The sequence below is a fragment of the Urocampus carinirostris genome, chromosome 18, assembly GCF_059441175.1.
Source record: "Urocampus carinirostris isolate Australia breed hairy pipefish chromosome 18, RoL_Ucar_1.0, whole genome shotgun sequence".
In the NCBI taxonomy this organism is placed as follows: Eukaryota; Metazoa; Chordata; class Actinopteri; order Syngnathiformes; family Syngnathidae; genus Urocampus; species Urocampus carinirostris.
Genome location: NC_142366.1, coordinates 25,913,493 through 25,941,002, shown reverse-complemented (window position 1 = coordinate 25,941,002; position 27,510 = coordinate 25,913,493). Strand labels below are relative to the sequence as shown.

At 44.6% G+C, this 27,510-nt stretch overlaps 1 protein-coding gene across 1 annotated transcript in view; it reads left to right on the top strand.

Moving 5' to 3' along the window:
• Nucleotides 1-27,510, top strand: part of myom1b (myomesin 1b) — a 72,447-nt gene that overhangs the window by 15,750 nt on the left and 29,187 nt on the right. The window contains 14 exon segments of the mRNA XM_088322870.1: nucleotides 62-103; nucleotides 6,490-6,504; nucleotides 7,842-8,003; nucleotides 8,965-9,126; nucleotides 12,103-12,244; nucleotides 12,342-12,541; nucleotides 12,603-12,656; nucleotides 12,729-12,853; nucleotides 14,199-14,382; nucleotides 14,495-14,669; nucleotides 17,605-17,726; nucleotides 21,563-21,580; nucleotides 25,195-25,391; nucleotides 25,601-25,727. Coding sequence (XP_088178996.1) covers nucleotides 62-103; nucleotides 6,490-6,504; nucleotides 7,842-8,003; nucleotides 8,965-9,126; nucleotides 12,103-12,244; nucleotides 12,342-12,541; nucleotides 12,603-12,656; nucleotides 12,729-12,853; nucleotides 14,199-14,382; nucleotides 14,495-14,669; nucleotides 17,605-17,726; nucleotides 21,563-21,580; nucleotides 25,195-25,391; nucleotides 25,601-25,727 — 1,725 coding nt within the window.

The following is a 27,510-nucleotide window of genomic DNA, read 5'->3' as shown; positions in this document are numbered from 1 at the left end:
CCGGGGGCGCCCCCTACAGGCCCAAATCGGTAAACTAAACCGCCGTCAACTATCGCCACAGGGTACAAAGGAGAAGTGGACGAGTTCCTGCCATCCCCGAGACGTATGTAGAAATTCCATCCCCGACCGTTTGATTGAGTCGCCTTTCGTCCAATCAGAGAATCGCATGAAATCGGAGCGCTATGGCTAAGCCCCGCCCCCCTTAACTCGAACAAAGATTGAACAAAACAAAATGAGAGAAAGCAAGGGAGGTAGAGAGAGAAACCGTGAAAAAAGAAAGGGGGAGATAGAGATAGGAAAAACAAAAAAAAGAGGGTCACAGAGAATAAAAGAGAGAAAGGAGAGAGAAAAGAAAGAAAATACAGAGAAACAAAGAAACATAAAGAGAGAGAAAAAGAAGAGAAAGAGACACAGAGAGAAAAAGAGTGAAAGAGAGGAGAGAGAGAGAGAGAAAAATAGAAAAAGAGAGAGAGACAGAAAAAGCCAGAGAAAGAAGAGGGACATAGAAACAAAAGAGAGAAAAGACAGACAGCGTGAAAAAGAAAAAAGAAAAGAGAGAAAAAAGACTTTCGTCTTTTGATAGAAAAGAGAGTGAAAGAGAAAGAGAGAGAGAGAGAGAGAGAAAAGAGTGAGAAAAGAGAGAGAAAAGAGAGAGAAAAGAAAGAAAATACAGAGAAACAAAGAAACAGAGAGAGAGAAAAAGAAGAGAAAGAGACACAGAGAGAAAAAGAGTGAAAGAGAGGAGAGAGAGAGAGAGAGAGAGAGAGAGAGAGAGAAATAGAAAAAGAGAGAGAGAGAGAAAGAGCCAGAGAGAGAAGAGGGACATAGAAACAAAAGAGAGAAAAGACAGACAGCGTGAAAAAGAAAAAAGAAAAGAGAGAAAAAAGACCTTTGTCTTTTGATAGAAAAAAGAGAGAGAGAGAGGGAGAGAGAGAGAGAGAGAGAGAGAGAGAGAGAGAGAGAGAGAGAGAGAGAGAGAGAGAGAGAGAGAGAGAAAATTGTGTAAAAAGTGTTATGGTGTCACAGTAGGAAACCTTGGGCAGTTGGCCATCGATCTGCGCTTGGGTCCGCAAAGCATCTCAAAGTCACCTAAAGGGCCTCAACTATGCATTGGAGGGTTATACAGAGATCCCTAGGGACCGGGACCCCATGCCAAAAGTGATAAACCGCAAATCTTTATAAAAGCCCCCAAAGGGTTAAACTTACCTCCAGATGACGACAAACCGACTGAGAGTATAGCACTCGGACAAAATAACAACTTTAGACCTACAACTAGAAACAGAATTTAAGTCGAATGAATAGGTGTATTGTCACTCTACAAAATGGAGGACATCTATCAAAACCACACGCAGCTTCAAGTATGTGTCAGGACCAGAACGGAAACAGGACCCACTCGCGTAACGTTTCTCACAGTTTTATTGGGAAAAAGGGAAAGGATTGTACACACAATCCCGTGATCGCTGGTCGCGGGGAACAGAAAAAAACGGGTCAGTAGCCGGGATAGAAGAGCAAAAATGTGATCAAGATCGGAAACGAGTCAAAAGCCAGGAGAGGATAGTAGAGATAAAAAACAGATTGTTATACGGGGCGGCAGAACAGACGAGGCCGAGATCAAAACAGGTCGTCATTCGGGACGGGAGAGCAGACGTGGTCGAGATCAAAACAGATCGTAATAGGAGAAAAACAGGAGCATAAAATGGGGCAGCCGAAAAAGGGCTCGCCGTGTAAAAACAGAGATTCGCAGACGGACCGACAAAAGGGGACTGGCAGGACCGAGTTTAAATACTGACAGGGAGCCAATCTGACAACAAGCTGCAGCTGGCGCCACACGGGCGGGACCAATTGGGCGCAATGGCAACCGTGACACATGGTGGCCGGCTAGCTGTGCGCTAGCATCAGGTGTCCTTGGATTGAGCCAGGTCATTGCGATGATTAAAATAAGACTGCCTTTAATTTAGTGGTTTCCTGAAGGTTGATGGCTCAAAAGTCATCCATCTCACGGCTAATGGACCTGGCTAGCAATGTTTTGGGAGAATTGTTAGCCTAGCTGTTAGCAGTCGGCTGGTCTCCCAGACGCCGTTCGAGTCACTTCTGGAACCCGATAATAATCCACGGAGCACCTGCCGGTGATCAGCATTTCCTTAGAGTCTGATTTAATTAATTTTCTATTATATGTAACGAACTGCTAAAAGCTAGCGGCCCTTCCCGTCTTGTTTTCATTCAAAGACTGCCCATGCCCACCCTGGCTGTTTGATTGGCAGCTCACACCAGCCTATCACAGTCAACCAACAACACCTACAACCTGCCCCTCGCGATAGCATTTGCAATGTGCTTCCCCCTCAGAACACAACGCACAATACGTCGATATCAATGACAATAAAGACCATTCTATTCAAATTCGCCAATTCACGATTTTTGTTAAGAAGGTCGATGAAAAACTCCAGCTCGTCTAATTCTAAACTGGTGTGCGTTGTTTGTAACTCAATTTCATTCGTCTCTCATTGGATCTACCCGTGCTCTCACCGTCAAGACCCCGCGGCAGCCCTCGGGTGCCTGATCACAAAAACACAACCAAATGTCCAAAAACTTTGCAAAACCGACAGGAACGTGCTAAATAATTCGAGTGCAACAAAACGAGAATCTTCGAATCGTTCGGCAGAACGTTGCCAACGATGGTGATATTCGTGATTTACGGGTAAGTTTAAGAAGCTAAGCTCAGAAAGTTACGATGACTAGAGGCAAGCTAACAATCGGTGAAACGCGTACTCTGGCCGGACCTTTGTAGAGCACGACATCATCTTTCCTGCGCGGTCCCCTTTGCCGTGTTTTAAGCGCGGTATTTTGAAGTCTATGTCAGCGCGAGATCGAGTAAATGAAAGCAAGTGTTCATTTGAGCTCAAGTTTTTACGAGAGAGAGAGAGAGAGAGAGAGAGAGAGAGAGAGAGAGAGAGAGAGAAAGAGAGGGGTTATAGAAGAATTGGCTTTTTTTTTTTTTTTATCACTGAGGCATTCCAATATTTAGAGACAAGTGTAGTTTACTTTAATTTGGCTCGTCAGGTTCGAGGGCGGGGCTTAGCCATCCGGCAATTGTAGAGTTAATGTGAACTAGGAATACCGGCTCTTTCGGCTTAGCTCACTCTTTTGGCTCCCAAATGGCTCTTTACATTGTTTTTATTGCTTGAAGCCAACAATTGTTGTGGAACATATGCAAAAAATGATGTGTGGAAAAATAAAGAAAAAAGGAAATAAAACACAAAAAATAAAAAAAAACAATAATTAAAAAAAGATGAAACAAAAGAAGAAAAAAGAGAGAAAAAAGAAAAAAAAAACAAGAACAAAAGGAAAAAAATGGATGGGTCTTTTTTTTCTTTGTCTCGCTCTTTCTTTTTTTCTCTTCATTTCTTTCTCTCTTTCTTTCTTCATCCCTCTTTCTTTTTCTCCTTTTTCTCTCTTTATTTGTCTCTTCCACACTTTCTTTCTATTTTATTCTCTGTGTCTTTCTCTTCTTTCTCTCACTATCTCTCCATCTTTGTTTTCTTTTTCCTTTGTTTTCTCTGTTTCTAATTCTTTCTCTCTCTCTCTTTTTCTTTCAAAGGACAAAGGTCTTTTTCACTCTCTTGCTCTCTCACTCTTTGCCTTTTTTCTTTTTCCCGCTGTCTCTCTTTTCTCTCATTTGTTTTTATGTCTCTCCTCTTTCTCTGGTTCTTTCTCTAACTCTCTTTTTCTATTTATCTCTCTCTATCTATCTCTGGCTCTCAAATGTCTTACTTTTTCTCCTTTTCCCTCCCTCTTACACTCTCTCTTTCCTCTCTTTTTCTCACCCTTTGCCCTCTCTTTTTCACTCTCTCCTATCTTTCTCTCTCTCTCTTCCTCATCTCCCTTTCTCTCTTTATCACTCATTTTCTGTGTCTCTTTTCCTCTTTCTCTTGTTCTTTCTCTTTCTTTTTTTCTTTCTTTCTTTCTTTCTTTCTTTCTTTCTTTCTTTCTTTCTTTCTTTCTTTCTTTCTTTCTTTCTTTCTTAATGTCTTCCTCTCTGTTTCCCTTTGTCTTTCTTTTTTTTCTCCCTCTTTTTTCTTTATTTTGTTAAACCATCATGTTTAAAGCTAGGAAAAAAAATAAAAGGGGGAAAAGGAGGAAAAAAGCAAGTAAAAAAAATATTGGTTGGGATTTTTGTGTTTGCCGTCGCGTTTTTTGCATGATTTCCCTTTCTAATGTCAACTCTTTTGCATTGTATTGTTGCAACATACAGCCCGAGTGGGGGATGACCTCCTCTTCTCAAGGTTTTTTTTCGTCTTTGTGTTTTCCCCACCCTCGATGGCTTTCAGATCAGGGGATGCTGTCATGGTGTGTCTTTGAGATTTACCAATAAATACCACTTGACTTGACTTTGGACGATTCCTTCCTGGGTCCCGGGTTTCTATCGCCTCGCGTCTGGGAATAAAACACACAGTAGGAGTTTCAGCTCATGAGGAGATATAACCAGAAGAGGGCCTGATTCTCACCCGACCACTCCCCTTTTTATGACAGCTCGGTCACGGGATCGGAAAAGAGACACTCCATTGTTAGAAGGAATGCACCATTAGTCCACTAGGGGTCGAGCAGATCACAAGAAGATAAGGAAATTTCCAGGCCAGCAGAGAAGGCCTTGCAGGCCCTTACGGAGATACTTGACTCAATTGTAGAGACGTATTTGTAGTAAATCAACTGTGAATTGGGCATGGTAAACATGAGGACCGCGGGCCGCGTCAGGCCCGCCATGGGTGGGAATCAGGCCCGTGAGACAAGGCAGAGAGAGGCACAAGAGAAAAATGAGCTGCAGTCTTCACTATGTCCACTTGATGTCGCCAAAGCCACTCACAAAAGAAACGGGAGCTGGATTTCTCTCACTTTCTCTCTCCTCTCTTTCACTGTTTCTCTTCTTTTTTTCTCTCTATCTTTCTTTGTTTCTTCCTTTGTTTTTGTCTATCTTTTTTCTTTCTTTTCATTGTCTTTCTTCTCTTTTATTCTCTGTGTCCCTCTTTTTCTTTTTGTAGTTCCTATCCCTCCCCACCATCTTTTTTCACATTTGCTCTCTCTACCGCTCTTTTTTTCTTTCTTTTAGTCTCCCATGCTTTCTTTATTCTGTTTTGTTCTATCTCTATTTTTCTTTCTTTCAAAGGTCAAAGGACAAATGTCTTTCTTCCTTACTCTTTCTCTTTCTCCCACTCCTCTCTCTCTCTCTCTCTCTCTCTCATGTTCTCTTCTCTCTTTATTTTCTTTGTCTGTCTTTTTTTCTTTCTTTCCCTCTCTCTCTCTCTCTCATGTTCTCTTCTCTCTTTATTTTCTTTGTCTGTCTTTTTTTCTTTCTTTCCCTCTCTCTCTCTCTCTCTCTCTCTCTCTCTCTCTCTTTCTCTCTCTCTTTGTCTTTCTTTCTGTGTCTCTTCACCTTTTTTCTCTCTATCTTTCTTTGTTCGTTTCTTTGTTTTTATCTATCTATTTTTTCTTTCTTTCTTTGTCCTTTCTTTTTCTTTTCTCTCTTTTATACTCTGTGTCCCTCTTTTCTTTTTCTTTATCATATCTCTATCTCCGCCTCTTTTTCACATTTGCTCTCTCTACCTCTCTTTTTTTCTTTCTTTTAGTCTCCCTTGCTTTCTCTCATTCTGATTTGTTCTATCTCTATTTTTCTTTCTTTCAAAGGTCATAGGACAAATGTCTTTCTTCCTCACTCTTTCTCTTTCTCCCACCCCCCTCTCTCTCTCTCTCTCTCTTGTTCTCTTCTCTCTTTATTTTCTTTTTCTGTGACTTTTTCCTCTCTTTCTTTACCTTTCTTTCTCTCTGTCTCTCTTTCTCTCTCCTCTCTTTCTCTTTTCATTCTCTCTATCTTTCTTTTTTTCTTTCTTTGTTTCTCTCTATCTATTTGTTCTTTCTTTCTCTGTCTTTTCTCTTTCTTTTCTCTCTCTTTTATTCTCTGTGTCCCTCATTCTCTTTTTGTTTTTCCTATCCCCCTTCTCTTTTTTCTTGTTTGCTCCCTCTACTTTCTTTTTTCTTTCTTTCTTTCTTTCTTTCTTTCTTTCTTTTTTTCTTTCTTTTTTTCTTTCTTTCTTTCTTTCTTTCTTTCTCTCTTTATTTCTTCCTCTCTCTCTCCGTCTTCCTCCTATTTAGTTCTGTAGCCTTTTAATTTTTCGATTTGTGTTTATGTAGTATCTATACAGACGTGTTTAAAAGTATTTCTGTAACATTTTTGTGAAAATACTGTAGTTTTTAGCATCTCTGTCGTACTTCTGTAGTATTTTGATTGAGTATTTCGGTGGTAATATTTATGAAGTAGTATTTTTCCGTTTTCGTGTTACTGTCGTGATATACGAGTACTATATCGAACTCGTTTCATAGTAGTATTTGTGTAATACGATTGCAGTATTTTCCAAGTATCGAACCTCCCTTAAACACCCAACTTGAAACGATGGCGATGGATTTTTCTTGATGATGTGTTGTTCTCTTGTGTGCCACCAGGGGGCGCTCTCAAAGGTAAAAAGAAATAACACCGCCGATATCCATTTTCACTCTTCACTGGTTTCTGAGATCCCGAGTAGTTAACCAGTTTTGGTATTAACCAGTACCCCGGTGGGTGGGATGGGAAATCTCGGTCATCGGTCATCACTCCCTTCATGCCGCCTCACTAGTTGAGCGCGGGGGTCTCCGACCTGGCGCCCGCGGGCACCCGGGGGGCCCCCTGAGGACGGCCCAGGTGCCCGCGGAGCTGTTCTGATAATAGCTCATTATTAATGCTTGGGGATTGGGATTTTTTGAGTTAAATGTTTTATGTCTCTTTCTTTATATCTTCCTCTTTTTACCTCTCGCTAACTCTCTTTTTCTTTTTCCTCTGCCCTTTCATCTTATCTCTTTCCTTTTTCCCTCTTTCTTTCTTTCTTTCTTTCTCTATTTCTTTCTTTTCCTTTCTTTTCTTTTCTTTTCTTTTCTTTTCTTTTTTCTTTCTTTCTTTCTTTCTTTCTTTCTTTCTTTCTCTCTTTCTTTCTTTATTTCTTTCTCTCTTTCTCTCTGTGTTTCTTTCCTTTTTATTTGTCTTTCTTCCTCTATCTTTCTCTCTTTCTCCCTCTCCTTGACTCTTTTTTTTCTTCCTTCTTTTATTTTCTTTTACTTTATCTCCCTTCTCTTTCATTCTTTTCCTTCTTTCCTTTTGTCCTTCTTTACTGCTTTCCATTTTTTCCCTATCCTTTTCTTTCTTTTCTTTTTTCTTTCATTTTTCCCTTTCCTTTCCTTTTTCCATTTCTCCGTGTTCTTTCTTTTTCTCTTTCTTTCCTTTTTTTCCTTTTTTTGCTTTTTTCCTTCTTCCCCTTTACCTGTTCTCTTTCTTTCCTATCTTCTTTTTGGTTTTTTTTTCTATTTCTCTCTTTTTTTCCTTCTCCCTTTCTTTCTCTTTCTCTCTCTTTCTTTATATCTTCCTCTTTTTACCTTTTGCTAACTCTCTCTTTCCCTCTCTATTTTTCTCTTTCCTCTACCCTTTCATTTTATCTTTCCTTTTTCCCTCTTTCTTTCTTTCTTTCTCCTTTCTTTCTTTCTTTCTTTCTTTCTTTCTTTCTTTCTTTCTTTCTTTCTTTCTTTCTTTCTTTCTTTCTTTCTTTCTTTCTTTTTTTTCTCTTGTTTTTCTCTCTACTTTCAATTCATTTACCTGGTAACACCAAAGCATCATTAAAGCTGTGGGCCCTGTGCGTTAATAAGTACCTCCGGGTCGGAGACCCCCCCCCCGCCCCTGCTTTGTCCCCGACCACCTCCCGATTTCATCTCCCTCTCGATCTTCAGCCTCAGTTTCCAGCTCAAATCATTGAAGCCCCTTCTCCCCTCAGACGCCCCCCCGTGCGAGTACGGCATCACCTTCCGGACCCACCTGGTGGACACCTTCGGCGTGTCCTTCGGCAGGGAGGGCGAGACCCTCAGCCTGGGATGCACCGTCATCATCCAGCCGACCCTCGGCCGCTACCAGCCCCTGGTGCAGTGGTACAGAGACGGTAAGCCTATCTATCTATCTATCTATCTATCTATCTATCTATCTATCTATCTATCTAGACATCAAGACATCTATCTATCTAGACAGATATCTATCTAGACATCTATCTAGACATCGATCTATCTATCTATCTATCTATCTATCTATCTATCTATCTATCTATCTATCTATCTATCTATCTATCTATCTATCTATCTATCTATCTATCTATCTATCTAGACATCTAGACATCTATCTATCTATCCATCTATCTATCTTGACATCTAGACGTCTATCTAGACATCTATCTATCTATCTATCTATCTATCTATCTATCTATCTATCTATCTATCTATCTATCTATCTATCTATCTATCTATCTATCTATCTATCTATCTATCTATCTATCTAGACATCTATCTAGACATCTATCTAGACATCTAGACATCTAGACATCTATCTATCTATCCATCTACCTATCTTGACATCTAGACGTCTATCTAGGCATCTATCTATCTATCATTCTTTCTATTGTTCTATCTATCGTTCTATCTATCTATCTATCTATCTATCTATCTATCTATCTATCTATCTATCTATCTATCTATCTATCTATCTATCTATCTATCTATCTATCTATCTATCTATCTATCTATCTATCTATCTATCTATCTATCTATCTATCTATCTATCTATCTATCTATCTATCTATCTATCTATCTATCTATCTATCTATCTATCTATCTATCTATCTATCTATCTATCTATTGTTCTGTCTATTGTTCTGTCTATTGTTCTATCCATCTATCACACTCTATCTTTCTATCTCTATCCATCTATATCTATCTATCTCTTTCTCTCTCTCTCTCTCTCTCTCTCTCTCTCTCTCTCTCTATCTATTGTTCCATCGTTCTGTCTATCGTTCTATCTATCATTCTATCGTTCTGTGGTTTCCCGGTTTAAGGGTCTGGGTTTTGGCGCAGGTGTTCTCCTGTCCCCGTCCGAGTGGAACGGGATGCAGTGGAGCGGAGACCGGGCCACGCTGACCCTCACTCACTTGAACAAAGAGGACGAGGGACTCTACACTCTGTGGATCGCCACCAAGTCCGGATACCAGTCCCACTCTTCCTACGTCTTTGTGAGGGGTGAGACCCTAACTCTGACCTGCATTCTTCTTTTGGGGGGCAGTTTTCCCCACTAGGGGGCCAAGACCCCCAATTCCAGCCCCCAATGCCAAGCAGGGTACTGAAGTTGCAAGTCTTAGGTATGACTCGGCCAAGGCTTGAACCTGTGACCTCCCGGTCCCGAGGCAGGCACCCAACCTTAAGGCCTCCGAGCCGACGGATTTAAAGGGACACCTTAAAGCGGGGGTGTCAAACTCGCAACCCCCACGATGAGTTTGATACCAAAAACATGCATTTCAGGTGAATTGTCCTGTCCAAATTGTCCCCGCGCCCAAATGGTTTTCTGTCCCTGTGACTGGCTGGCAACCCGTTAAGGATGTCCCTTGCCCACTGCCCAAATATCCCAGGGGTGGGTTCCAGCACCCCCTAGCGAGGAAAACACATGGATAGATGGATATCTTTATCTTATTTGTTTTCTTTTACTGTTAAATGTGAAACTGGAGTGCCAGGTCCAATTTTGTCGTCACAATATGTTCAACCCATGTTGTAACAATGAAATAAAGGTAGATTCTATTCTATTCTATTCTATTCTACATCTATGTATACAAATATTACAAAAACGTGCACATGAGCGATGATTATTTAAATGTGTACCTATATTTGTTTAGTCTATGTCACGGTTGCCATAGTGCCCAATTGGCCCCACCCGTGTGGCACCTGCTGCGGCTCGTTGACGGATTGGCTTTCTTTCTATTTAAGCTTAGTGCTCTCATTCTTCCTTTGTCAGTCCGTCGACGAACCTCTGACCCGCAAGACGTGGGTTTTGACTCTGTCCGGTTTACTGCCTGTGTTTCCTGTCTGGTATTGTTCCCGTCTATTTTTGTCCTGTTTATTATTGATCTCCAGTTTCGTTCCTGTCTAGTTTGTCCTGTTTATTTTTGATATCCTGTTTTGATATCAATCCTGTCTGTCCTGTTGTTTAATAACGGTTTCCAGTTTCGTTCCCATCTAGTTTGTCCTGTTTATTTTCAATATCCTGTTTTGATATCAATCCCGTCTTTCCCTTTGTTTAAAATTGTTTTCCAGTTTCATTCCCGTCTAGTTTGTCCTGTTTAATTTTGATATCCTGTTTTGATACCAATACTGTCCGTCCCGTTGTTTAATGTCGGTTTCAAGTTTCGTTCCCGTCTAGTTTTCCTGTTTAATTTTGATATCCTGTTTTAATATCAATTTTGTCTGTCCCGTTGTTTAATATCGGTTTCCAGTTTTGTTCCTGTCTAGTTTTTCCTGCTTAATTTTGATATCCCGTCTTGATATCAATCCTGTCTGTCCCGTTGTTTGAAATTGGTTTCCAGTTACATTCCCGTCTAGCTTTTCCTGCTTAATTTTGATATCCCGTCTTGATATCAATCCTGTCTTTCCCGTTGTTTAAAATTGGTTTCCAGTTTCATTCCCGTCTATTTTGTTCTGTTTAATTTTGATATCCTGTTTTAATATCAATTTTGTCCGTCCCGTTGTTTAATATCGGTTTCCAGTTGCATTCTAGTCTAGTTTGTCCTGTTTAATTCCGATATCCTGTTTTGATATCAATCCTGTCTGTCCCGTCCTGTCCAGTATCGACCCCATCTCTCCGATATCTGCTCGGGCAATAGGTATCGATCTCGTCGGCCTCTGGCTTCCTATCATTCCTTGCCAGACTGCTGCCTAACGTGCACGACTCCCCATTTCCCGTAAAATAAAAAGCTTGTGTGAGAAACGTTACGCATTTGGGTTCTCCTCCAGTTTCGCTTCTTGACAGTCTACTACTGTAGACCGTAATACAGCAAGGGAATACTGCAATTGTCTTTTTACAATGGTGGGAAAATGCTAAAAATTCGACATTGTTTTTATGGCCCTTTTACTAATCTTGTGCAAAAGCAGTTTGCCCAAGAGTACCCGGGTAGCAACATGATCTTGCTCATTCCTGTTTCGACTGAGTTCCTGGTCTAAGTAACGTCCGTGGGGGCAGAGTCAAGACAACATGGAAAGAGAGCCGAAGCTTATCTAGGGGCCCCCGCCCTTTAGAAACCATCTGACATTTCCAATCCGTCCCGGTTGGTGTATGCTAGGAATGCTAAAGCACTTAGCAGCCAATCTTCTGTCCTTCACTTGGACTAAGTGAGCAAAAATAGGACACTGTGGAAGGAGATGAGACCATCATCTGGAAATTAGGCTCAAAAGGGAGAAAATTCAGATTGTGTTTATTTGTTTGGCCCTTATGTGTCAGGACCAGGACAGGAAAAGGGAGCAGAACCCACTTGTGTAACGTTACTCACAATTTATTGGGGAGAAGAGAAATGAGCGCACGCTCGATCCGGGGATCGTTGGTCACGAGAGTGGATTGATCTGAACGAGGAAGTGGTCAAAATCAAATAGATCGGGGCGAGAACAAAACAGGAGCAAAACACAGGCAAAACGGGGATTCACAGGGCTTGACATATCACAACAGAGTTTAGCAGGAGTTTGGCAGACGCTCCGACCTCAGGCGACTCACAAGACAGTGTTTAAGTAGTCAGGGAGCAATCTGTCTGGTGTTCATGGGCGGGGCCAATTGCACGCCTTGGCAACCGTGACATAACCTGGCGCCACACGGCGGGGACCAGTTGGGCAGCATGGCAACCACGACACTGATGAAGAAGTCTTGAAGGGCTGCGCAGACCACAGACTATTACAGACTACAGACCAGGGGTAGCTCACCCAGTCCTGGAGAGCTGCATGTTCTGCATCTTTTGGATGTTTTTCTGCTCCAATACAGGTGATTCCAATCACCTAGATGGTTATCAACCTCTCACAAAGCTTGCTAACAAGCTGAAAATTGTGTTGGAGCAGAGAAACCTTCAAAACATGCAGGATGTACGACTCTCCCGGATTGGGTTAGCCACCCCTGCTACAGACTATAACCCCCTGACCTAAAACGAAAAAGGCTTGATGCTTGAAGACCTTTCTCCTATGTTGAAGATGCTGAAGCTGAAATCGAGGGTGCCCCAGGGGCCCCACTGGATGTGTGCTGCCTGGATGCCAACAAAGACTACATCATCGTTTCCTGGAAGCAGCCTGCAGTCGACGGCGGCGACCCCATCCTGGGATATTTCGTGGACAGGTTAGCAAACCTAACTTCTGGTCTTAGCCTGAAGACTGACGCCGAACCTGATCTTAGCCCAGTTCCAAACCCTACCTTACTCTTTTGATACTTCCAGGTGTGAGGTCGGAACAACCCAATGGATTCGGTGCAACGACACCCCCATTAAGTTTGCCCGTTTCCCAGTCACGGGATTGGTTGAGGGCCGTTCCTATACGTTCCGTGTGCGGGCCGTCAACAACACCGGCATGAGCCGTCCGTCCCGGGCTTCTGAGCCTGTGGCTGCCATGGACCCTTCTGATCGCGCCCGCATGCGAGGTACCAAATCGGAGGTTCGAATCACAACCTCTTGACGGAATCCCAACCCTGTCCTTCTTAGGTACCTCTGCTCCTTGGACTGGCCAGATCATTGTCACGGAGGAGGAACCAGCAGGTTTGAAAGATCAAAATGAATCATGTTCCAAGTCAAGATGTTGGTTTATTTTTCTTACTAATGATTTGGCAGAGGGTATTGTTCCCGGTAGACCTCAAGAACTGCAAGTAACAGAAGCTACTAAGAACTACTTAGTCCTCAGCTGGAAGCCACCTGGCGAGAAAGGCCTGGAAGGTGTCATGTACTATGTGGAGAAGGTAATATAAAAAGCTAAGGACTGATAGAAGACCTAAGCCATATTTTGATTAGGTGAATCAGTCCAGCTTTGACTGTTTGGGTTAACTTTACAATTCTGTTTTTTCTGACCACGCTAAACCGATCTAGTTTTTCTGCCCACTGGGGGGAGCCTTCGGTAAATGGGGTCACAGGGGATCAGCAGTAACTTATGTATGTTAACACTACCAACGACTTCTGGTCAGGCATGGGCAGATGAGGTCCCAGTGTCTGTGTGACACATTGCTTGAACTGTGTAGACCTGTGTTGATGTTACGGGTCCCAAATGACTCAGGGTTGTCAGAACCAGAACAGGTACAGGACCCAATCGCGTGACGTTCTCACACAAGCCTTTATTTTATGGGAAATGGGAAGTCATGCACCTTAGGCATCTGGTCTGGCATGGAAAGACCAGAAGCCAGATACCGACGATACCGATTCCAATTGCCCGAGTTGATATCGGACGGATGGGGTCGATACCGGACAGGAAGTAACAGACAGGATAGGAAACTGATCGGGATATCGAAAATTAACAGGAGAAACTAGACGGGAACGAAAACTGGAGAAAATAATAAACAGGACAAAAACAGATGGAAACTAAACTGGAACCTGAAATTAAACAGGAGAACAATAAACAGGAACAATACTGGACCGGAGATATCACAGGGAAACAGGACCAAGTCAGAACCCACGTCTTGTGGGGCAGAAGTTCGTTTGACGTGCTGACAACCGAAGTAAGAGAGCGCTGAACTTTATATAAACAGAAAGTCAATCTCTCAACGAGCCGCAGCTGGAACCACACGGGCGGGGCCGATTGGGCACCACGGCAGCCGTGACACACACGGGCGTGGCCAATTGGGCACCATGGAAACCATGACAACCATGATTTGAAGTGGCCTAGCCCCTCACCCGCAAGGTGTGTTGGAATGAGGCTGTGTAAACCACTCTTCTTGAATCCTTCCACTGATAAGATATTTATAATAATGAATAACAAACATTCTCCATAGACAAGTCAAACATCCAAACAAGGTAACCGGAAACAAAATGAAAGTTCTTCATGTGTTCATCTAGTGCAATTTTATCCTATTACAGACATTCAATGAAATAACCGAATGTGCTCACTTATCCATTACTCTTTCAACTATACACTCCATAAAAGGACAGAGTCTGTATCAAAGAGGTGAAACAGAACCTATCAATAACCTACCGAGAGAATCCAATGCAGGACCAATTGCAGATGTGGAACACTGAAAAGTGGTTGAAGACTATCATTAGGTCTACTGCCAGTGAAGCTGCTTAGATTGTCATTGACTTCTTCTGTCTTCTCAGTGTGTCTCAGGAAACGACAGTTGGCAAAGGGTGAACACCGAGATCCCAGTGAAGTCTCCTCGTTTTGCGTTGTTCGACTTGGCCGAGGGGAACTCCTACCGCTTCCGTGTCCGCTGTTGCAACGCCGCCGGCGTCGGAGAGCCTTCTGACCCTACCGAGGCCACCACTGTCAGCGACAAACTTGGTCTGGAGTGCCCCGGTCTTGCGCATGTCCTATTAGCTCCCACCTGTTTTTTGCTCCGGTCCTTTCCCCGTCTTTGATTCGGTCCTGTGACGGAAAATCTCTCATTCCCCAGACACTCCGTCCGCTCCGAGCAAAGTCGTCCCTACCAGGAACACAGACACATCGGTAGTCGTATCCTGGGAAGCTTCTCGCGACGCCAAGGAATTGGTGGGCTACTATATCGAGACGAGCATCGTTGGCAGCAACGTCTGGGAGCCGTGCAACAACAAACCAGTCAACGTGACCAGGTAAACCTTGACTTTGTTTGAGACCATAGTCCCTCCTTGACTGGTCTGCTAGTAGATCCTGCCACAAGGGTTTTGTTCACAAGTGAAGGATGATAGCCTGGAGATTGACAGACAGATCGCTACACTGCGGTGAAGCAGATTCAAAAGCAGTCTGTTTTGGAGAACCACGAAGCTCTCTATCTACCAGTTGATCTACATTCCACACCCTTTTCAGAGCAGCCTGTGAAATATGCCCCAGAAATATGCACAAAGAGCAGAGGAATCTTGACAGGAGAGGGAGAAGCTGTTTATTGATGTTCATCAGTGTCCAAACAACGTTCTCATTCGTCTAAGAGACAATCAGCGTTCTTATACCCTCCAGAGCAAAAACATCACGTCAGAAATATCACACGTTGCTTAGCGCGTCCCCTCCCGATGACTTATTTGTTTTTCTCAAAGTGCATGTTTCCAGGAATTGACAGTGTTTTTGCAATCTCCGCATGTTATTCATCAAGTTGCCGTGACCCAGCCAAGTTCCTGACAGCTTGTTCTAAACCAAGCCGAATGTTCTTATTTCGCTGACATTTAAACTCGGGAGAAACAAGCCTGGAATTTCCTGTCGAAACAAATGTGTCCTCATTATGCCGATAAGCTCCGGCTTTATTATTCTACAACACCCTCAGATTTGATCAAGACCTAGATGTAAAAAAACTAAATCATTCCATAGTGTGTCTTCTCTTTTAGAGAACTTCGATCAACTGATCGGAACTCCAGCACTAACTAGATGATAGGAGATAACTCAAACTCCTGGTTTTGATGCCTCATGGACGCCAACCCAGAGGGATGGTTTTGAGTATGTACCAATTGCAGGAGGACCCAGGGATGGTCCCGGATATGGTGAACTGACTATGTTCTGGATTCTGCCAGAGGATCTTGAGGAAGTTACTGTACTTGATTCCTTTTCTACCCCACTTGCAAGTCGATTTCAGATGAGTGGTAGATGCTAGATGAATGGATGACCCTGTTGTATGAATTACAGGCTTTAAGTCAGGGATGCGGACCCAAATGCAGACTTGGCAGAGGTAAAAAAACACGAGTTTAATAGGAAATAAGAATACGAAAAGGCCCTCTCTAACAAGAGGGGAAAAAACGACCAACAAAATTCCAGTCAAGAAAACTCATGACTCCCAAAATCCTAGGTAAGAGTGCAGTTTGGAAAATTCACAGCTGGCAGGGTTCCAAGCGACCCACGAGAAGCTGGTTGAAGGCAATATCCAGGGAGACAGGAAGAAAGCACCAGGTGAGAGTGCAAAAAACAGTTCAAGAACATCTGTTGTCAGAGCAAGTCAATACAATGTACTGGATAAAGAGGTACATGCGGGCGCTCTCCAGCCACTCCCCCATTCTTTGCCCACTAGGGGGGGAATGAGGTGCCTGATCCTGACACAGACAAGATGACTTTGCTGGGTTCAGGAGAAAGTTGAGAGCAGTCCATGTTCAATATTTTAAAAAAATGCAGAGAAATATCCTTTTAATTGTGGCGGGGTGTGGATTTTACACCTAGGCCTTCAGCTCCAGTCATCGAACCAGCTCTATGAGCCGGCTCTTGGAAGTGATATTCGTTATTTTATTTGTGAGGACTTTGGTAGAGGAGAGGTGATATTGGCCGACCCTGGCCCTTCGCCCAGTTCACTGGGTCCATCGAAAGTCAGCAAGAGGGAAGCCCTTTTTGTAGTCAGCATGTTTGGACTGGGATTGCCTCCTGATATTATATTCTTTGAAAACAACCACAGTCTTCTGGCAAATTAGCCGGACGCAGCTGTTTTGGAAAAAAAATACTCTAATTTCCGTTTGTGCTGGAAGCGGTGGCCCTCACAGTCAACTTTCCTTTTTATTTTTATTTTTTAATACTGGCCATGTCAGAAATGGGGTGGGATACAGTTCACACAGAAAGCCAAGGGGGGCAAGGTGGCCAAAAGGTGAAATGGGGTTTGGTTTTTACGTTTTTTGGGACAAATTTATTTCATGCTGCGGTCAACTTTACTGGAAGGCCACTTATTATTAATTTTATAATCGTAAAATTTTGATCACAGACCGTAACTGGCCCCTGGGCTGAACTTTGGACATGCCTGCCCTAGCCAATTCTAGTTTGTAAAACCAGTCACGTTTGTCAACGCCTGCTAGCAGGCTCTCTGAGACTCAAAAACTGATTATACAGGACACAACCTTCAGGACTTTTTAGTGAAGACCTCGAGCTGGATTTCAGATGAGCTAATAGCCGAAATGTAATAATAATAATAATTTCCTTGTATTGTCATTCTGTGTAACAATGTACACAGAACGAAATGTCGATTGCACCTGACCCGTTGTAGCGAGCCGATGCAGCCGCAGCCAACAGAGGGCGCCGCCGACCACTTTTTAAGTCTTAGGAATGACTCGGCCATGGCGCGAACCACCGACCTCCCAGTCTCAAAGCGGGCGCCTTACCATCTAGGCTACTGAGCTGGTAAAATAAATGTCGATTACACCTGACCCGTTGTAGCGAGCCGATGCAGCCGCAGCCAACAGAGGGCGCCGCCGACCACTTTTTTTTTTAAGTCTTAGGAATGACTCGGCCGGGGCAGGAACCACCGACCTCCCAGTCTCAAAGCGGGCGCCTTACCATCTAGGCTACTGAGCTGGTGAAATGCTTAAATATGAAAGAACACACCTGGAAACTGCGAAACCGGGGGAGAAATAGTGAAAGGAAGAAAAACTGACATTTTGGAATGACTTAATAAGTATCGATGGACAAAATATAAGATTTAAAGATTTGTTTAGGCCAGCAGAGACGAGCTTGCAGGCCCTCGCGGCCCACCGCTGCATTTTCATAACCTCCAACTATTGATGAATGTCTATTTTTACTCAGATTTCGATGATTTTGTTCAGGAACTGTAACATCCCGCTCAACTTTTAGGTTTATCTGTCACGGTCTGACGACGGGAGAGAAGTGCGTGTTCCGGGTCAGGGCGGTGAATGCTGCGGGACTCAGTCAGTTCTCAGAAGAATCGGAGCCGGTGGAAGTCAAGGCGGCCATTGGTAAGAGAAACCATCTAAAAAATAGAGGGGGCTCTCTTAGATGTTTATGGGGTATCACAGGGGTCGGGAACCTAAGGCTCGCGAGCTAAAACGGCTCTTTACTTGAGTACTTATGCTTCTTGTGCAAATTCCTTATGGTAAGCTCATCGTTGGATTAGGTGCATACATAGCCAAAGTTACTCTAATGAAACTAATTGTGATTATATGGAAGCTCATTAAATAATGTATTTTCACTGTTGAGAGACTTTATGATGAAAAGCCACAGAACAAAGTGTAAACACCCATAAACGGCAGGCAAGAACACGAAGCAATTTGATTGGGTAAGCGGTAGGGGTGGGCGGAGCTATGTACCACAGCACGCTCCCTTCTCTCACACTGGTCCACTGCACTAGAGTGACATACATCCATTGTCAAAACCGGACAGGATCAGGACCCAAACGCGTGATGTTCTCACACAAGCCTTTTATTTTACGGGAAATGGGGAGTCATGCACGTTAGGCAGCGGTCTGGCGTGGAAAGACAGGAAGCCAGAGACCGACGAGATCGATTCCAATTGCCTGAGTAGATAGCGGACAGATGGGGTCGATACCGGACAGGACGGGACAGACGGGATAGATAATGAATCAGGATATCGAAAATAAACAGGACCAACTAGACAGGAACGAAAACTGGAGAAAATAATGAACAGGACTAAATAAACGGGTGCAATACCGTACAGGAAATACCAACAGGGACAGGAACGAGTCGAAACTCACGTCTTGTGGGGCAGGAGTTCGCTGACGGGCTGACAAAGGAAGCGTGAGAGCGCTGAGCTTAATATAGACAGAAAGCCAATCCCTCAACGAGCCGCAGCTGGGCCAATTGGGCGCCATGGTAACTGTGACATCCATAAACTTTTTGTTTGCAGATTTTTGTGACACTTTTAGAATAGAACTCTGCTTGCACTTTGTTTTGAAACCATTATTTAAGAAAAAAATTAAGGTTAAAATGGGCCTTCGTGATCTTAGGTAACTGTGGGAGGGAGACAAGTTTAAAGGGGTATCTTTTTTGATATGGGACACAGGTTCAGCCATTATTATGATTATTTCATGGAAAACCGTTTCACAGTTTGTTTTAGACAGGAATCAAATATTCAAATGCATTGTACAATGTTGGTCGCTAGATGGCGTGCGAGTATTATCAATGAGCAATAGGGATGGTGAAACTTTCTAAACACAATGCGTCGCTAAAATATATGGTCCGGCTCTCTCGCTCAAAAAAAAAAATCCAAATATTTTGCTATTATGGCTCTTCGGGTCCAAAAGGTTCCCTACCCCTGGTGGATCATACGTGCAAATACAAGATGTGACATCTGCTCACCTGGTTTCTCTTGAGCCATCTCCCACTGCGGTTGCACCCTGCCACCTTTTCACATTTGATGTGTGCACCAGCTACATCCACCCAAACCAAACTAGTCACCAGCTTCCTGCAAAGCCTGAGGCAGGTCAGAACTTGCACCCTTCCTCTCATTTGGGTCAGTACCATCCAGTCAAAACACGCCACCCCAACTGCCCCCTTATCCTTTCCTTCACCCGGGCACATGACATCTCAGCAACCCACTCCCCAGCTTTAAGGTACCGGCACACAAATTCCCCTTCTGACCAGGCAACTCACCTCACTGGGCATGCTCATCAACTAACATAGATGTACTTACTTTGAGACTTTCCGAGGGGAAGTACATTAGCTCAAAAATGAACAGTTTTACCATATGTTGGCGTAGACCAGGGGTGTCAAACTCATTTTAACTCGGGGGCCACACCATAGAACAAACATTCTGTCGGGGGCCGGACGAGTAGATTCAAGAGAAAGAAAAAGAGGGATCAAGAAATGAGAGAAAGAGGGAGGGAAAAGGAGAGAGGGCGGGACAAAGAAAGAAAAAAAGGGAGAGAGGGAGAGAGCATGAGAAACAAAAGATAAAAAGTCATGAGAGAGGGGGAAAAGAAAGGGAGAGGAAGAAAGAAATCCAAAGAGAAATAGAAAGACAGAAGGAGAGAAAAGAGAAAAGAAAACGCAAAGGGTAGGAAGAGAGAAAGAGAAAAGAGAGAAAAAGAAAAAAGGAAGTTAGAACAAAATAGGTTGAAATACACAGAGAGAAAGAGACAGAGACAGAGTGGGAGAAAAGGGGTAGAAAAGAGAGAGTGAGAAAGAGAAAGAGAGAGAGAGAGAGAGAAAGAAAGAGAGAAAGAAAGAGAAAGAGAGAGAGAGAGAGAGAGAGAGAGAAACAAAAGATAAAAAGTCATGAGAGAGGGGGAAAAGAAAGGAAGAGGAAGAAAGAAATCCAAAGAGAAATAGAAAGACAGAAGGAGAGAAAAGAGAAAAGAAAGCGCAAAGGGTAGGAAGAGAGAAAGAGAAAAGAGAGAAAAGGAAAAAAGGAAGTTGGATCAAAAGAGGTTAAAAGACACAGAGAAAGAGACAAAGAGCAACAAAGGAAGAGAAAAAAAGAGACACAGAGAGTGAAAGAGATAGAGAGTGGGAGAAAAGGGGTGGAAGAGAGAGAGAGAGAGAGAGAGAGAGAGAGAGAGAGAGAGAGAGAGAGAGAGAGAGAGAAAGAAATACAAGTACAGTGTTCGAGGCACCTGGCTTTGGCAACATCAAGTTGACATATTTCAACCTGCAGCTTGTTCTTCTCTTGCGCTTCTCTGAGTGTTGTCTCGCGGGCCGGATTCAATCCCTTAGCGGGCCTGATCTGGCCCGCGGGCCGCCTGTTTGACACCTGTGGCGTAGACAATCTGTGCCTGAATGAATGAAGTATTTACTAGCTGTATTCTCATGATGTTTGAATGGATCCTTTCATATCAGTACTTTCCCAGCAAAGTTCTCCCAATGAGTGTCAACTTTCAGGATTCGAAACCGAGTTTTCGGACAGAGAGAAAATAAAGTAAAGAGAGCCCTTCAGTTGAGGACTTTTATTACATCCACCCATTCATTTTCTGCACCGCTTATCCACATTAGGGTCGCGGAGGTGATGGAGCACTTCCCGGCCATCTTTAGGCAGTGGGTAGGGGACACCATGAAATCTCTCTCTTATGACAAAGTTATAAAATCAAATAGACACGGGTCCAGAAAAGAGGTCAGCAACAGGTATCAGGCAGGAAACAGGGCAAAACGGGTCGATGGCCGGGACGGGGAAGCAAAAGCAGAAACGGGTCCAGAAAAAGGTCGGCAACAGGTATCAGGCAGGAAACAGGGCAAAACGGGTCGATGGCCGGGATGAAGGAGCAAAAGCAGAAACGGGTCCAGAAAAAGGTCGGCAACAGGTATCAGGCAGGAAAACCGGGCAGGATAATGTTGGAGAGTACCAAAGTTTGCCTAGCTGAGAGCATAGGTTCGCAGACGGTCTGACGGCTTCCTTTCGGAAGACGGGAGTTTAGAAAGAGTCCGACAGCCAATCAGGTCCCGTGGCTGTTGGCGCCAATCAGTAATCATGACATTGAGAAGTTATTCTCCTGACCTTGAAGGTGTTTGTAAAATCATAAAACCACACTTATTGAGTATACTATAAAAATATAAACGTATAAAGATAAGAGTATAAAAGTAAGAGTATATATTGGGTATAAGAGTATAGGATATAGTATAAAACTAACAATACCCTAACATGTTTGTTTCAATCATTTCTTCACATGCATGTCACTGGTTGACCATCTTGTCTTCAGTGTTCTTCTCAGTCAGAGATGAGAACATCTTTTAGTCTGCATTTTGGGGAAGGGGGCATTTAATTGCAACTGTAGTTTTATATCTGTGTTTTGATCTTGTGTTTAAAAACAGCTTCTCTTACTTCTCTCTGCTAACTCCTGTAGGGGGCGGCATTCCTCACGGTGTGTTGCCGGAGACTGGGCCGGGGGGTAACCAGCGCCAACTAACCGTGCACAGGCCACACCGGACGGACACGCATGAAACTGTCCGGCTCCCCGCTGACACAAAAAGCCAAATCCCGGCAGACCCCGAGCTCCCGAAGCGGGGGTCCGAGGTTGCCGGTTCCGACCTTTCGGAAAGCGACAACCGAAAGTCGGAACGAGGCGGCCGGGACCCGGTTGCGGTTAACGGGTCGGCAGCACGGGGCTCGATTTGTGAAACATTTACTGACGTTGCGGCACCCTCGGCCCCGCCCGGAGCTGAGGGGGCGGCCGAAAAAACGGGAGAGGGGCCCCCGAGGGCCGGGCGGGTATCTGGGTTGTCAGTAGATGCTTCCACTAACCAAGAGGTGGCGACACCAGATGCACGAGGTGAAGGTGAGCTTGAGACAAAAAGAGCAAAACACACAGTTGAGATCATGTACTCCTGCATTAAGTAGACCTCCATCCATCCATTATCTGTACTGCTTATCCTCAGTAGGGTCGCGGGGGTGCTGGAGCCCATCCCAGCTATCCTCGGGCAGTGGGCAGGGGACACCCTCAACTGGTTGCCAGCCAGTCGCAGGGCATAGAGACAGACCACTCACTTGCTCATTCACACCTAGGGACAATTTGGTTAGGCCAATTAACCTCACATGCATGTTTTTGGGAATGTGGGAGGAAATCGGAGTGCCCATGCAAGCACGGGGAGAACATGCAAACTCCACACAGGAGGTTCGATGAAGTATACAGTTCAATAAAAAAAATACGGATTAAACAGTTACACTGTTCTGAAATTCCTTCTGATCCTCTCAAGGCGTCCTACCCTGCGTTGAATAGAGTTGCAATATTCTTTAGAATCGAGTAAAACAGACATGTCCAAAGTCTGGTTCGGGGGCCAGTTAAGACCCGTGATCAATTTTTTTACCGGCCACTTAATAATATGTGGCCAGCCAGTATAAAATTATTTGTACCCAAAAAATATAATTCCCCATTTCACCAGATGATGCTAGTAGCTCTTTGTCGACCTTGCCCATGTTTTTTGTGAGAGTTTTAGCCCATCCCATTTCTGGCATGGCGACTGTAAACAAAGGAAAATTGATTGTAAGGTCGACAAACTGTCTCATTGGGCGCCACTTATTTTGGAGAGGACGTCGTTGGGCATCGCCCCAACATATACGCAGAGACGAGATATGACGGAAAGGGAACGTCCTTTATTGCATTCGTTCTGCAACTTTCAAGCCACGTTCGACAGAGACGCTGGGCTTTATACTGTGTTCAAAAAGATCTCCTGATGTTTTTTACAGCCCCGACTTTGCTCAGTCAACATGACTTATCTCCTGACTCCCGCCAGATGTCTTCACACAATGGGATACTGTCAGCTCGAAGGCTGCTGACTTACAGTCAATCCACAACAATGGAGGCTGTGTTAACGGCTCAGCAGCGTTTTTTGACGGAGGTTGAATTTATCCAAAGACTGTTGAAAGAGTGCCAGGCCAAATAGTCAACCCTCAAACATTTTAAGCGTACCAAATCAAGCCCACCCACCTGAAGTAAAACCAGCAACACTAAAACTTTTACGGATGATATAAAACAAGGGTTGGCAACTTCAACTGCATTGTTACCGTGCTGGAAAGGTACCTTCAGAAAAACACAAGCTACGTCAGAAAACAGTATTTGGAAGCAGTGGAAGAGACGAATACGATGAAATTAAAGTACTCACCGCTTTCAAAGACACAAATCGCTAACAGCACCAGGCATTGTAAGGAAGGAATTTCAGAAACTATTTCTCGTTTTATGAGTCTGTGATCAGGTTTAAGTGCTTTCATGATCTATTCTATGCGGTCTACTTATCATACGCCATCAACACAGTCAAAAAGTGGAAAACTCCTTCCGCATCATTAAGAAGGGAAACGTGTCTTTCCTATAGACAAGTCTTAACTAGGGTCAGCTTGACTTTTATGCTAACAAAACAATGTGTAGCTCTGCTAACCGATGATACTTTACTTACACTGAGCTCGTCTGCCTGTGATTTTAAAAATCAGATTCCACTAAACATTTTTTGACTTCCATAAGTTCCTACAGAACTGTGTACAATTAACCCAAACTGTCCCCATTTGACGCATTGACAGAATAAAAATCTAAAATACAGTTAGGTCCAAAATGAGAGTTCACGTACACCAAAGTCATTTAAAAATGTCACAAAGAATGTATAATTACCGAATACTTTGGTATTTGTAATTCAAATCACAGTAAATGTTCTAGTAGGTGGTGTCCAATGGCATTCTTCAAGCAGGTAAGTCACTGTGAAACTGCACCTGAAGGCCTTTAACCTCCAAGAAGCCATAATTATAAGTGGATTTCCTCAGCCACATGTGGCTCACTGTCCTAATGCTCTAGAGACACTTTAGGCACCTGCCCCCACCTACAGAACCTAACTGCACCGCAACCTAGGTCAAATTATCACTTGTTACCATTGAACACCTGTGACAACTCCTAAAAAATTCCAACCAAGTACCCCTAACCAACCCAAAACAAAGCAATGAAATGAGACTGCCGGCCAATTGGAGCATCGTCATACTATAAACACACACATGTACACACATGTACGAACAGGCTGACGGTCAAAGAGAGATAGTCAGTCAGACCGACATACAGACATACGCTGAGAAAGACAGACCGTCAAAGGGAGAGTCAGAGACAGACAGACATACACTGAGAAAGACAGACTGTCAAATGAGACATTCAGAGACAGACAGACGTACACTGAGAGAGAGAGAGAGAGTCAGAGACAGACATACATACACTGAGACAGAGTGTCAAAGAGAGACAGTCAGAGAGAGACAGACATACAGACATACACTGAGAAAGACAGACCGTCAAAGAGAGACCGTCAGACAGACAGACATACACTGAGAGAGACAGACAGTCAGAGACCGTCAGACATACAGACATACACTGAGAAAGACAGACTGTCAAAGAGAGACTGTCAGACAGACAAACATTCAGACATACACTGAGAAAGACAGACGTCAAAGAGAGACAGTCAGAAACAGACAGACATTCACTGAGAGAGAGAGACAGTCAGAGACAGACAGACATACACTGAGAGAGACTGTCAAAAAGAGACAGTCAGAGACAGACAGACATACACTGAGAGAGACAGACCGTCAAAGAGAGACCGTCAGACAGACAGACAAACAGACATACACTGAGACAGACCGTCAAAGAGAGACATTCAGAGACAAACAGACATACACTGAGAGAGACAGACCGTCAAAGAGACTGTCAGACAGACATACAGACATGCACTAAGAAAGACAGACCGTCAAAGAGAGGCAGTCAGACAGAAAGACATACACTGAGAGAGACAGACCGTCAAAGAGAGGCAGTTAGAGACAGACAGACATACACTGAGAAAGACAGACCGTCAAAGAGAGACAGAAATAGAGAGAGATAGACAAAGAGATAGTCAGAGAGAAACATACATTCTCCGAGAGAGACAGATTGTCAAAGACAGACAGACAGACAGACCAACAGAGAGCAGGAGAGGGCTATTTTGTTGTCGTCCTGATTGGAATTTGTGTGTGTCACGTCAGCATCGCCTGCGCCCCCTTTCGGCATCACGGTGCTGGAGTGTGTACGGGACAGCATGGTGCTGGCCTGGAAACAGCCCACTTTCATCGGAGGAGCGGACATCACCGGATATTTTGTAGATTACCGCGAAGTCGCGGACGGTGTACCTGGAAAATGGCACGAGGCCAATATCAAGGCAGTCAGCCAACGTGCCTACAGGGTGAGTCCAAGAACCATTGACTTAAGGCTAGGAATTCAATGGACTGTACTACTGACTACTGTTCCTCAACCTCTGTGCTGCTTAGTAGTGTGCCGTCAGACCTTGACTGGTATGCCAGAGCAGATTTTTCTCTTGTGCTCCTCTGGGTGTTGTCTCCCGAAAGGAGGTGTTCCCGGTCTCACCAGCGTCCTTCCATCTGTGGTGCGCAGGTCGCTCAACTGAAGGAGAACCGAGAGTACCAGTTCCAAGTACGAGCGGCCAACATGGCCGGCGTCGGCATCCCTTCCCTTCCCAGTGACACCTTCCTGTGCCGAGAGTGGACCATCGCCGTTCCAGGTCACTACCTCTACTTCCAAGTTTCCTTCGCTCCGCTGTCTTGCTCTTATCTCAAATGCTCGTGGAATGAGAGGATTTTCCTGATAAGAAACGAACATGGCCTCCCAAAAACATCTAAGTTGCCGACCCTTTTCAAGCCGAGAGCTACTTTTTGTCACTAATCAGCGCAAACCAGCTTGATATGCATTTCAAAAATAGCAACTTAGCTAAATGGCTTGCTAAATAGCTAAAAAGTTTGACAGTTAGCTAGAATACTATTAAGATGAATGTTACATTCCATAGGAGTGGTAGGTAAACTGTAGAATGGCTGAGGTCTTTCTCATAAATGAACACTAAAAGTCCCAGGAATTTTATCCAGAATGACCAGCGGACAGCCAAAAGGCCGTGTTATTTCAAACTACCAAATCAACGGCCCATCGTGTCGGCATTGTTCTGTAAACACGGCATGGCGGGGTTGTTCGAAAGGAACGTTCCCTTTGTGATTTTGAATCCATTATCTTCCGCTTATCTGAGGTCGGGTCACGGGGGCAGCAGCCTTAAAAGGGAAGCCCAGATATCCCTATCCCTAGCCACCTCCTCCAGCTCATCCGACGGGATCCCGAGACGTTCCCAAGCCAGCCGAGAGACATAGTCTCTCCAGCATGTCCTGGGTCGCCCCCGGGGCCTCCTGCCGGTGGGACATGCCCGGAACACCTCCCGAGGGAGGCGTCCAGGAGGCATCCTTATCAGATGCCCGAGCCACCTCAACTGGCTCCTCTCAATGCGGAGGAGCAGTGGCTCTACACAGAGTTCTCACCTTCTCTCTAAGGGTGACCCCAGCCATACTGTGGAGGAAACTCATTTCGGCCACTTGTATCAGGGATCGTGTTCTTTCGGTCATGACCCAAAGTTCATGACCATAGGTGAGGGTAGGAACGTAGATCGAGAGCTTTGCCTTTCGGCTCAGCTGCCTCTTCACCACGACGGACCGGTACAGGGTCCGAATGACGGCAGACACTGCAACGACCCGTCTGTCGATCTCCCGTTCCATCCTACCCTCACTCGTGAACAAGACCCCAAGATATTTGAACTCCTCCACTTGGGGCAAAATCTCTTCCCCAACCCGGCGGGAGCATGCCACCCTTTTCCGACTGAGTACCAAGGTCTCGGACTTGGAGGTGCTGATCCCCATCCCGGCCACTTCACACTCGGCTGCGAATCGCACCATCAAGAGCAGAAGATCACGGCCTGAGGAAGCCAACAGCACAACGTCATCTGCAAAAAGCAGTGACGCAATGCTGAGGCCCCCAAACCGGAGTCCATCCCCACCAAGGCTGCGCCTAGAAATTCTGTCCGTAAAAGTTATGAACAGAATCGGTGACAAATGGCAGCCCTGGCGAAGTCCAACCCTCACCAGGAACGAATCCGACTTACTGCCGGCAATGCAGACCAGACTCTGGCACCGGGCATACAGGGACCGCACAGCCCGGATAAGACTGTCCGGTACCCCATACTCCCGAAGCACCCCCCACAGGGCCTCCCGAGGAACACGGTCGAATGCCTTCTCCAAGTCCACAAAACACATGTAGACCGGACAGGCAAACTCCCATGCAGCCTCAAAGACCCTGCAGAGTGTGTAGAGCTGGCCCAGTCTTCCACGGCCCGGACGAAAACCACACTGTTCCCCCTGAAGATTCGACCTCCTGGCGGACCCTCCTCTCCAGTACCCCTGAATAGACCTTACCAGGCAGGCTGAGAAGTGTGATTCCTTTGAATCATATTTTCTTAAATTTGGACTTTTGCC